General features: G+C 48.5%; 1 protein-coding gene across 1 annotated transcript; it reads right to left on the reverse strand.

Annotated features, from left to right (window-relative positions):
- Nucleotides 1-224: 224 nt before the first annotated feature.
- TMEM11 (transmembrane protein 11) lies at nucleotides 225-11,231 on the reverse strand. Its single transcript, XM_083373106.1, has 2 exons — nucleotides 10,957-11,231; nucleotides 225-1,217 (listed from the first exon to the last, which is right to left on the reverse strand). The coding sequence occupies exons 1-2, from the start codon at nucleotides 11,214-11,216 to the stop codon at nucleotides 701-703; spliced, it is 777 nt and encodes a 258-aa protein (XP_083229232.1). The 5' UTR covers nucleotides 11,217-11,231; the 3' UTR covers nucleotides 225-700.
- Nucleotides 11,232-11,792: the final 561 nt, after the last annotated feature.

Raw genomic sequence — 11,792 nt, forward strand, 5'->3', positions numbered from 1 at the left:
GACTTCACAACTCCCAGAATGCCTGGCTGAGGCATTCTGGGAGTTTGAAGTCCACAAGTCATAAAAGGGACAGGTTTGAAGACCCCTGGTATAAACCTTTGGCTGCATATTCTCCTGTCAACTGAAGAGTGAGCTTTCACCCAAATCTATCCTTTAAAATTGGGTCCAGCCAGCCGAAGAGTTTCCCACCCAATATTTGAGCCCCGAAAGAAAAAAGGGGACCCTTTGAAATTGTCATCCTTTAATGAATGGTCAGTGATAACTTTGAGCTGGTTCTGTAGAATACAATTAAACAAGATACTTCAGGTTTTTCCCAAGGGGGGGTGGGTGGGAAAGAACCCAAATCTACCCCAGCCCCTTGTATTGTTTTGCTTTCACCAAGGCCCCACGACCGTCTTGCTTGCTCATCCCGTGCCTCTCCGCTGCAGATCTAGGTCTGGGGGGGGGGGGCGTGGCGTACAAAAATAACAGAAATCCCTTGATGCATCTGTGACGTGTGATTGTTTCTTTTCCCCCCCTCCCCCAAAAAAGAGAAAGAAAATAATAACCAAAGCAACAATAATAATAATAATCGGGTAAACCAAAACGGCTTTCCAGGCACCACTTCAAGAGGGAAGAGAAAAAAAAAGTCTAATGTTCCTGTAGGAGTCCTTAATACACCTTATTGGTTCTGACGGGTTTCCCCCTTTCTCGGCCGCAATCATACAGCGTAGAGTTCGTACACCTTCTTTACACAGTACACCAGGGCCGCCAGTGCTATTGTGTTGTGCAGTCTCTTCCTGTGCAGATCGTCCTTCCTCACTAGCACGACCGGGGTGGAGGTGGTCAGCGTGTGCAAGGGCAAGCGAGAGAGTTTGTAGGCGTTGTATTCCACTTGGTACTTGCAGCAGGGGTCGAACTGCCAAGAGATCCCGTAGAGGGTGCAGCAGGCCACGCTGAGCACGCCGGCCGGCAGAGAGATGTAGTGGGAATAATCCACGGGGAGAGCCAGGGGGGTGAAGAGGCAGGCCGTGCCAGCCAGCACCGCCGTCTTGTGCAGGCAGTTCCCCACCGTGATCCAGCGAGCCGTCTCGTCCCCGATGCGGGTGGGCTCAATCACAATGTACTTGTACTGGGCTTCCAAGGCTTGCTCCAGCTCGTACTCAAACTGGTCCTGGGCGTTCTCCCCGTTGTAGATTTCGTGAACAATGTAACAGTCCGTGGCAGACAAGGAGACCCTGTTGGAAGAAAGGGCAGAGTTACTCAAGAGGGGTGCATGAGCAGGCCTAACCCCGCTCTGCTCTTCTCTTTGAGGGGGCCCTTGGCAGCCCGTTGTTGGCACCATAAATATAGCCGTAGCGCTTAAGACTTATATACCGCTTCACAGTGCTTTGCGGCCCTCTCTTAAGCGGTTACAGAATCGGCTTGTTGCCCCCAACGATCTGGGTCCTCATTTTACCGACCTCGGAAGGACGGGAGGCTGAGTCAACCTTGAGCTGGCCAGGATCGAACTCCTGGCAGTGGGCAGAGTTAGCCTGCAATACTGTGTTCTAATGACAGCTCAAATGGGTCAGAGTGGAAGCAAATTGCACCATGTTGTGACTGCAGAGATGGGTCTCAGGTCTGGGGTCTCTCTCTGGGGCCTCCCCTCCATGGCAACCCCCAGTATTGTTCGCCGGCATCCCAAGCAGCGCGTGCTCAGAAGAACTTTGGGACGAAATGCAAAACGGTCAACCAAGCGAGTTGCGACATACACATTTTGGCCCTAAAGTGCAACAAACCGTGGCAAGCATGGCAGCCTTTTTTGGGGGGGGGGGCTTTACGGCAGATGTTCTAATGTTTAATTATATGAGCTGCATGGTCATAAACGTGAAGATCTTGGGAGGCCCCCCGTTCATTGCTGGGAGGAATCGAAAGGAATTCATTGGGAAAATCTTAACAGGTTGAAAGATTGGCCGGTTTGTCTGGCTGGGAAGCCCCACTTGCCTCGATCGGGCCGCTGGAAAGTCACTTCAAAGCCTTGAGGAGCCAAAGTTGTCACGCTGAACCTGTGAAGTGGGTGGGACTTTGTGGGTCTCCCGAGTGTTTTTATAAAGAGGCCTCAGGGCTTTGATATCGCCAGACCAGCACCCAGCTCTTCTGTCGGAACACGTCAGCAAAAAACAAGCGGGCTTATCAACTTAGCACATTTGCAAGCCACCGAGTCAGGGGACAAAAAAAAAAAGCTTTTCACAAAATCTAAGCTATACCAAAGAGACAAGAGAAATGTCTGTTTTGTTCAGGCCAGGATGTGACCCGGCTTCAGAGCTGCTCTTTATTCAACGCATTCATGCTCCGGGGCTTCCCGTCCCTAACAAAAGCAGGATTAGGGGGGGGTCTCGTGGCATTTGTTTAGCGCCCGTCGCGAATGCTGGCGTCAGTTAAGGCAGAGACGAACGGTGTGAATTGTGACTGGTTTGGCCAAGTCTTTTCCCTAACCCAATCCTCCGCCTAGGAAAGAAGAATCTGCAGAGCTGCGTTCCTCACCCTTGGCAACTCTGAAGATGGGTGGACTTCAAGTCCCAAAATTCCCCCACCCAGTTGTACTAGATGGGGAATTCTGGGAGTTGGAAGTCCACAATGCCGTTATAGGTTCTATTTATACCTAAAGGTAAAGGTTCCCCCGCACATGCGTGCTAGTCATTTCTGACTCTAGGGGCCGGTGCTCATCTCCGTTTCAAAGCCGAAGAGCCAGCGCTCGTCTGAGGACGTCTCCGTGGTCATGTGGCCGGCATGACTAGACGCCAAAGGCGCACGGAACGCTGTTACCTTCCCACCGTAGCGGTCCCTATTTTTCTACTTGCATTTTTTACGTGCTTTCTAACTGCTAGGTTGGCAGAAGCTGGGACGAGTAACAGGCGCTCAATCTGTTACGCGGCACTCAGGATTTGACCCGCCAAACTGCCGACCTTCCGATCGACAAGCTCAGCGTCCTAACCCACTGAGCCTACGGGAAGAGAAACACGAGCCGGGAGGAAACTAATGGATGGACAGTACGGGTTTCCAGAGACATCAGGTGGGGAACAGCCTGCTGCCCTATTTGAAGTCCGATCCCACCCAGCTGTTCCTACGGCTTGAGCAGCAAATTTAATGCTATTATATATTTGTTGGGGGGTGTCCCAACGTTGTCAGAGGATTCTGTGAACTCATGTAAACTCTTCTGGTCGACCTTGTACCGTGTGACTTGAATGTCGTGAGACACCGCAACTGTCCACAAAGGAAGAATTCATCGCTTTCCAGGAGCTACGACTGGAAATTTCGATCTTGGCTGGCTGCTCAAACAGACCGTTTATTTTGATAAAACAGTGAGCTAACCTTAGAAGCGTATTTTAAGATTGATCCAGGAAATATCCGGCGATGCCTGTGTGTGTGTGTGCAGCTAATGTCGCGCACACAACTCATCCGTATCCTTTCACGCTCTCTGTACTATTTTCTAGTCTTAACACTAACCCTGACCATCTCACCTAGGAGCACAGGTATTCCTCTACTTGCGAACGTTTGTTTAAGGACCGAAGTTACAACGGCATGGACAAAAAGTGACTCGTGAAGGTTTTTCGCACGACGGTCGCGGCGTCCCCGGGATCACGTGATCAACATTCACACACTTGGCAACTGTCATGTACCAGTTGTGAAACAGGGCAAAACCCACCGAACAACTCTCTCGCTCACTGACAGAAATTTTGTGGCTCCATGGTGGCCGTAAATTGGGGACTGCCTGTATTTCCTAGGTCAGCCAGAACATGCTTCCCTTCCAAGAAACGTTTGGTTCTTTAAGCAGAGGATCGCTATGCAGAAATGCAAGCAGGAGCTGGCATGAAAGGAGAGGAAATGCTTTGCACTTTCTCCTCTACTCATAATAAAAATATATATATTATATTCCTATTCCATTCTATCCCATTGGACTAAGCAAAGTTTTGAAAATAAAAGCGAGAGAGTGAACCTCTCTTAAGTCACGCAAAAATGCCCTTTAAAACAAAAACACCATGCCACAGATGTGCCCGGCAAACACGGAGATTTATGCATATGGGGAAAAAAACAAATATCTAATGATCTAACCAGTTGGGGTAAGGATCAATTAATAATATTTATTGCTTTCTTGGCACTTTCCAAACATTCAGAAAGTGCTTATTAAAACAGCCAGAGATGGCTGTTGTGTTAATTACAGGCACCCAGGTTCACAAGAGGGGGAAAAAATTAAGCCAATAATTTATGTCTGAAACCTACATTGCAAAACTGAAGCAGCCACACACATTTAAACTGTGAAACAAAGGGCTCAGCAGTCTAACAGGCCCCAGTTTTACACAAAACCGGAGTACAGAAGGATAATGTAACACACAGAGATTGTTGTTAGCTGCGTAGTCGTGTCCGACCCATCGCGACCCTATGGACAACGTTCCTCCAGGCCTTCCTGTCCTCCACCATCTTCTGGAGTCCATCTAAGCTCACGCCTCCTGCTTCAGTGACTCCCTCCAGCCATTTCATTCTCCGTCGTCCCCTTCTTCTCTTGCCCTCAATCTTTCCCAGCATGAGGCTCTTCTCCAGTGAGTCCTTCCTTCTCATTAGGTGGTCAAAGTATTTGAGTTTCAGCTTCAGGATCTGGCCTTCTAAAGAGCAGTCAGGGTTGATCTCCTCTAGGACTGACCGGTTGGATCGCCTCGCAGTCCGAGGGACTCGCAGGAGTCTTCTCCAGCACCGTAGTTCAAAGGCCTCAATTCTTTCGCGCTCAGCCTTTCTTATGGTCCAGCTTTCACTGCCAGACATTGCAACTGGGAAGACCACAGCCTTGACTACACGCACTTTTGTTCACAGGGTGATGTCTCTGCTTTTTAGTGTGCTGTCTAGATTTGCCATGGCTTTCCTCCCCAGGAGCAAGCGTCTTAATTTCTTGGCTACAGTCCCCATCTGCAGTGATCTTAAATTGATTACCTACTCCTAAATCTGTAAGTGAAAACCAGTGTTTGTGTAACCAGGCTACAACCCAGGAGATAGTGAGTTCCAGTTCTGTCTTAGTCACAAAACCAGCTAGGCGACCTTGGGCCAGTCACTTTCTCTCAACCCTGGGAAGGACGTAACAGCAAACCACCTCTGAAAAACCTTGCCAAGAAAACCGCAGGCAATCTCTCGAGATTCACATACCATTAAATGGGGGGGTGGGGGGTGAGAGGAACTGTAATGCATTTTTAGATGTAACAACTGAGTCTTTAGACCAAGGCCTATGAAGATTCTGGAATGTAACTTGCATTGCTCCAAGCCAAACATCTAGGTAAAAAACCAAATGTCCCTAACAAATTAAAATCAACAGTGGTTGAGTAATACTCTGCTTATAGCTGGGACTGCACACGTATCAAGCTAACCTACAGTCTAGACACAGCTTCCCAAATAAACCACAACGGGCTGGATTCACAGGTCACATAAACACACATTATGGATTAACATAAGGCAGGAGCTAAAGTACTATCAAAGAACTCTGGCAATTAATTGAGCACTAGATTTATTATGTAACCTAATTTCAGGTCCACCCAGGCCAATAAGCGTTAGAGCCATCTGTTCAGTTTCCTATTGCTCCACAAATGTTGTATTTGAGTAGAAAACTTTGGCCTCCCGTATAAAAAGGGCTTAAAGTCAGACGAGTCCGATACGTTGAACTAAATTAGAGTACTTTTGCCACTTCTGTAACTCAAGAAATTTAAGAGGTTTCTCAACCCTGGCAACTTTAAAACAGGTGGACTTCAACTCCCAGAATTAAGTCCAACCTATTTTGAAGCAACCAGGGTTGAGAAACAATGCAGTAGGGCAGGGGTGTCTTACTTAAGACTTATGGACTTCAACTCCTAGGATTCCCCTCGCTGGGGAATTCTGGAAGTTGAAGTCCACAAGTCTTAAAAGTTGCCACGGTTGGACACCCCTGCAACAGGGTATTATTAATCCCATTAATATTAGTCCTTTCATACCCATAGCCAGATGGAAAGGACTGGACCATTGTGAAAATGGTCCAGATATTGGCTGAACATAATTTACTATATCTAAACTACATTCCTAGCTGCAGCCAGAGACTCTTGCGGACGTTTGAGGAAAGAAAAATGATGTGGGAGAACTCTAAGGAACGAATCCACTAGGATGCAGCTATCACTTGCCTCGAAACATGAGATCTGAATTCACCACATGGTTCAAAGAAGAATTTTCTGGACAGCTGCTTGGAAACCTACATGACAAGAATGCCTCCTCCTAGATTTTCAGAAATATGGATGATAATAATAATAATAAAAAAATCAGCCAGCAAGTATGTTTCCCAGGATGAACATAAAAACACAGCTAATTCTTCTTTGGGTGAGGAAGGAAGCGGATATTTCCAACAATTGGGGGAGAAACTTTATAGAACAAATAAATATTAATAAACACAAGGCAGGGTGTGCCCTTGTAACTTCTGGATGGGATCCCAGAATACAATGGAAACATACTTTAGAGTAGGATCTGCTCTGGAGAGCATTTAGGAGACTAATAATAAAATGTACTCTTTGCTTTGTATTAGAGCAGTTTTGTGCTGTGGTTAAGGCACCAGGCTGGAAAGTAGGAGATGGTGAGTTCTAGTCCTGCCATGGGCATGAAAGCCAGCTGGGCGACTTTGGGCCAATTACCAGGAGGCTGTGAGTTCTAGTCCTGCGTTAGCAATGAAAGCGAGCTGGGCGACTTTGGGCCAATTACCAGGAGGCTGTGAGTTCTAGTCCTGCGTTAGCAATGAAAGCGAGCTGGGTGACTTTGGGCCAATTACCAGGAGGCTGTGAGTTCTAGTCCTGCCATGGGCATGAAAGCTAGCTGGGCGACTTTGGGCCAATTACCAGGAGGCTGTGAGTTCTAGTCCTGCGTTAGCAATGAAAGCCAGCTGGGCGACTTTGGGCCAATTACCAGGAGGCTGTGAGTTCTAGTCCTGCGTTAGCAATGAAAGCGAGCTGGGTGACTTTGGGCCAATTACCGGGAGGCTGTGAGTTCTAGTCCTGCGTTAGCAATGAAAGCGAGCTGGGTGACTTTGGGCCAATTACCGGGAGGCTGTGAGTTCTAGTCCTGCGTTAGCAATGAAAGCCAGCTGGGCGACTTTGGGCCAATTACCAGGAGGCTGTGCGTTCTAGTCCTGCGTTAGCAATGAAAGCGAGCTGGGTGACTTTGGGCCAATTACCGAGAGGGTGTGAGTTCTAGTCCTGCGTTAGCAATGAAAGCAAGCTGGGTGACTCTGGGCCAATTACGAAGAGACGGTGAATTCTACTCCTGCCTTGGGCATGACAAGACAGCTGGGTAACTTTGGGCCATTCCCCTCCCTCCCCCCCCCTCTCTCTCAGCCATACCTACCTCCCAGGATTGTTGTTGTGGGGAAAACAGGCGTTGGAAGGAGTATTAGGTATGTTTGCTCCTGTGAGTTACTTATAAAGACGAGATTTTTAAAAAAAATCTAGTAAATCAATAAAAATAAATCAGTTAGAGAGACTGGAGCAATAAAGCACCTGCTTCAACCATCATTTCCTCACTGCAGTTTAATGGTTAACCCTGTTGAAGCGCAACCTAAGAAATGCAAGCTAGATAACGATGATGTCATCATTTGATTTGCAACCCCTTGGTAACAAAATTCACCTGGGGTTGATCTAGTCTGTTGAGGGGCAATTGACAGCATGCAAGTATCGGTAGCAAAGTTCTCTAGAGCAGGCTCTGGTTTTAATATCTTCTGGTATCCTTACATAAATTTATATGACAAATAACGTATTCCCTGGGGGGAAAAAAATTAAGCTCTTTTTCTTTCATGCCTTTGCAGATCCGACTATTTTAACTTCAGAACAATTTTTTTTTTAAAAAAAAAACCCACCTCACAGCCAATCATGCAAGAAGCCACACCACGAAGCGAGAAAAAGCTTGTTGCCAAGTTTGAAACTGGGCAGTGGAATAAAAATTAAGTTGCAGTTTTCAGACTTCGTTACATAATAGTTGGGTTGTAACTATTATTATTATTGTTATTTTCAGAAAGTCACCTGAGAGGAACAAAATAAAAACAATTTTTTCCCACGCTTTTCATTCAGGAGCTCACGCACTCCCTTCCTCCAAACAATATTTAGACTCTTTTATTTACCATGCCAACAAAATATCCTTCTGTCCATTTTTCTACCTTGCTAGAAAAGCCAATGATGCTGGCTGAGGAATTCTAGGAGTTGAAGTCCACAAGTCACGTTTGAAGGGCCGCAGTTTGAAGACCCCTTCTTGCTTTCCGGATTTGTAAGTAAGTGATGGGAAACGGGAAGACGAGATCACTTGTTATATTTTAAAAGAAGGCGATAAGTTATTAAAATAGTTTGTTCTTGTGATGGAGAGAGGTTATTTCTTTATAGGCTTCTTTTCCTTTACTAATAACAATAACAAGTTGGAAGGGACCTCGGAGGTCATCTAGTCCAACCCCCTGCTCAGGCAGGAATACCACTTCAGGCAAATGGCCGTCCAGTCTCTTCTTAAAAACTTCCAGTGTTGGAGCATTCACCACCTCTGGAGGCAGGTGGTTCCACTGGTTAATTGTTCTAACCTTCAGGAAATTTCTCCTTAGTTCTAGGTTGCTTCTCTCCTTGACTAGTTTCCATCCGTTGCTTCTTGTCCTGCCTTCTGGTGCTTTGGAGAATAGCTTGACTCCCTCTTCTTTGGGGGCAGCCCCTGAGATACTGGAAGACTGCTATCATGTCACCCCTCACCCTTCTCTTCGTTAAACTACACATACCCAATTCCAGCAACCGTTCCCTATCTGTTTTAGCCTCCAGTCCCCCAATCATCTTTGTTGCTCTTCTCCGTACTCTTTCTAGAGTCTCGACATCTTTTTTACATCGTGGTGACCCAAACTGGATGCAGGATTCCAGGTGTGGCCTTACCAAAGCATTGTATATTGGTTTCCCCCCCCCCTTTTTTGCAGTTTCTATCTTTTTCTTTTGTACTAGTTTTTCATCTTTTTAATTGTAATCTTTTTAATAAAATGTCTGTAAAAATAAATTTAAGAGCGCCCTTCAGAAGGGCACCTGCAAGGGCACGGCTGTCCTCCTGCTTCCGACATGTAGGAGAGAAAAGGCGAGAGAACTTTCTCAGCCGAAGGCGGATCTCAACTTTTCCCTTCTGACATTCTCCCACCCTCCCGATGAAGTACGCTCACTGCCTTCACTGATGTATAAACCCAGAGGGATTAAAAAAAATATATCTAATCATTATTGTTCCTCCCTTCCCAGCCCCAAGACCGCCCTTTTTCACAAAACGTGGGCCTTTCCAAAAACAGCTGGACTCTTTCCTTTCTCACCCAGCACTTCCCACAGGACAAACACAACTTCACACCCGCCTCTAAGCAGCACACCAAATATCTTCATCCTTTCCTTTCATTGCTCCCAGCCTCCCCTCTTTCCGAGAGCCACAGCCACCCAGGACCCCCGCCCCCCCAATATCATTTTCTTGCAGCTGTATTAATAGGACAGTGGGGGGGAAAAAAACCCTTTCATGGGTTGTTCCATCAAATTCCCCCTCACCCAGCTTCTACCCTTGTGAATGCTCCAACACTGGACGTTTTTAAGAAGAGATTGGACAACCATTTGTCTGAAATGGTAGAGGGTTTCCTGCCTTAGCAGGGGGTTGGACTAGATGACCTCCAAGGTCCCTTCCAACTCTATTATTTATTATTATTATTATTATTATTATTATTATTATTATTATTATTATTATTATTATTATTATTATTATTATTATTATTATTATTATTGATCCACGCACAGTCAACCAGATGTCCAGATTGGATTTGGCATTTTTGTCTACGTATCCTTACGTAGAGATAGGCAGAGGTGGATGTTTGATGGATGTCGCAGAATGGAAGCTGCTCCCAGTAAGGCCGCTTTTTGCAATGGACTGATGGCGAATTTGTCAATGACAAGGGTGCCCATGTGGTGCTCCAGTTGTTTTGGGATTGCATCCAAGACGCCTATTACTATTGGTACCACCCGCGCTGGCCTTTGCCACAATCGTTCCATTTCTATTTGCAGGCCTTTGCGTCTTATTATGTTCTCCAGTTCTTTTCTCTTCTATTCTGCTGTCTCCAGGCACTGCCACGGCCACTATGCAGACTTTTTTTTGTCTTTCTTATCATCTGGATAGCGGAGGCAGCATTATTATTATTACTATTATTACATACCACCCCTGCTAGGTAGTCCAGACTAAAAGCACACCCAGGAGAACTCCATCTCTCTCTCTATTGTAAAGTTACCCCCAACAGGATCTTGCAAGGGCTGGAAGTCTTTCTCACCCACATCCCCCCCCCAACCCCAATTACTTTGATCTTTTCCCCAAAACTAGGAGGGGCCCTTCTGAGGCTTCCTTCTCCCTCCACCCCCCCCACCCCCAATTCCTGCTTTGGCCTCTCCTCTGACCCCTGTCCAGCCGGCGGATCTTCCTCCTGCCTCCCAAGGTCATTCTCACAACGCGTGACTGGTTCACACGACCAGCCTCAAACCCCCCCTCCTCCTCCTCCTCCCCCCCCAAATCCCTCCCTCCCTCCCTCCTGCCCTCTCCCAAAGCTGGTCTCTCTCCCCCCTCCCCCACCCCACCCCCAGCTTCAAAAGCCCTGGCAGCTCAACTCGGACCTTCCTCCCCATCATCCCCAGCCTCCCTATCAACGGGATCTCTCCCCACCCCCTCCCCGGTTTAATTAGAACGTGCAACCCACCGCCCCCCCCCCATGGCTGGCTCGAGGGGAGGGGGAGATAGATCTCAGAAGACCGGAGGGGGAAGGGACCGACGGGGCAGCTCAGCCAGGCAGGGGGCGATGGGCGTTGTAGTCCTCCCAGGCTGGAGGGACCCTGCTCGAGCGGTGGCCCAAGCGGGGAGGCGTGCAGGCTCAGAGGGGCGAGGCGGCCCGGCTTTCCCGGCCGGAGCGGCGGGACTCACCTCTCCCGGGCGGCGGCACCGCCGCTGGAGCTGCCGGGCCCCGCTCGCCTCCTTCCCCAGGCCGCCATCTTGGAAAAAGGCTTCGCAAATGTCTCCGCCGAAAAGGGGGGACGGCGGCGGCGCCGCCGAGGCGAGGGCGGAGAGGGCGGCCGAGGGAGGCGCTTCGCGAGGGCCGCCGGGAAACGGAGTCCGGGAAGAGGGCGAGGAGGAAGCCCGGGCAACGGCTTCCTCCTCTCGCTCAAACTACAAACGCCAGCCATCTTGGCGGCGGCCGGGCGGGCGGGAAGGGGAAGAGGGAGGGGGGAAACAAGAGCGCGAGCGGTGCCTCCTGGGAAATGGAGTTCCGCCGCAAGGGAAGGCCGGCGGAAGAAGGGACGGGGAAAACTACTTTTCCCAGAGAAGGGCGGGCGCGGTGTGGTCCAGGTGGGAGGCTCCCGGAGAGCACGAGGGGCGGGGAGAAGAGATTTACCCACGCTCCGGAGAGCGGATGGGAGCCTGGCAGGAGTCCTGGCTCCGCCCACTTCGCGCGGCTCAGCCAATGAGAGCGCGGCACCTCGTTTCTCGGATTCGGAATGCACGTTTGCAGTGGAAAATAAACAATAAACTAAAATTTAAAAAAAAAACAACAACAGACCATTTGCTTGCCGCTCGGCAGCCCACGTGCCTTCGTTCCAACTGCAAGCAGCGCTTACCGCTGCAAAGTTCCTAATTAAGGGATTTTTTTGGGGTGGGGGATTGGTTGGGCGACCATCAAACCAACATCCCGATAAACCATGGTTTGTTAAAAACGACCCAGCACCCGAGGTCACACTAAGCCAGAAAAAGAAAAAAACAAA

The sequence above is a fragment of the Vipera ursinii genome (genome assembly GCF_947247035.1).
Source record: "Vipera ursinii genome assembly, chromosome: 13".
Classification (NCBI taxonomy): Eukaryota; Metazoa; Chordata; class Lepidosauria; order Squamata; family Viperidae; genus Vipera; species Vipera ursinii.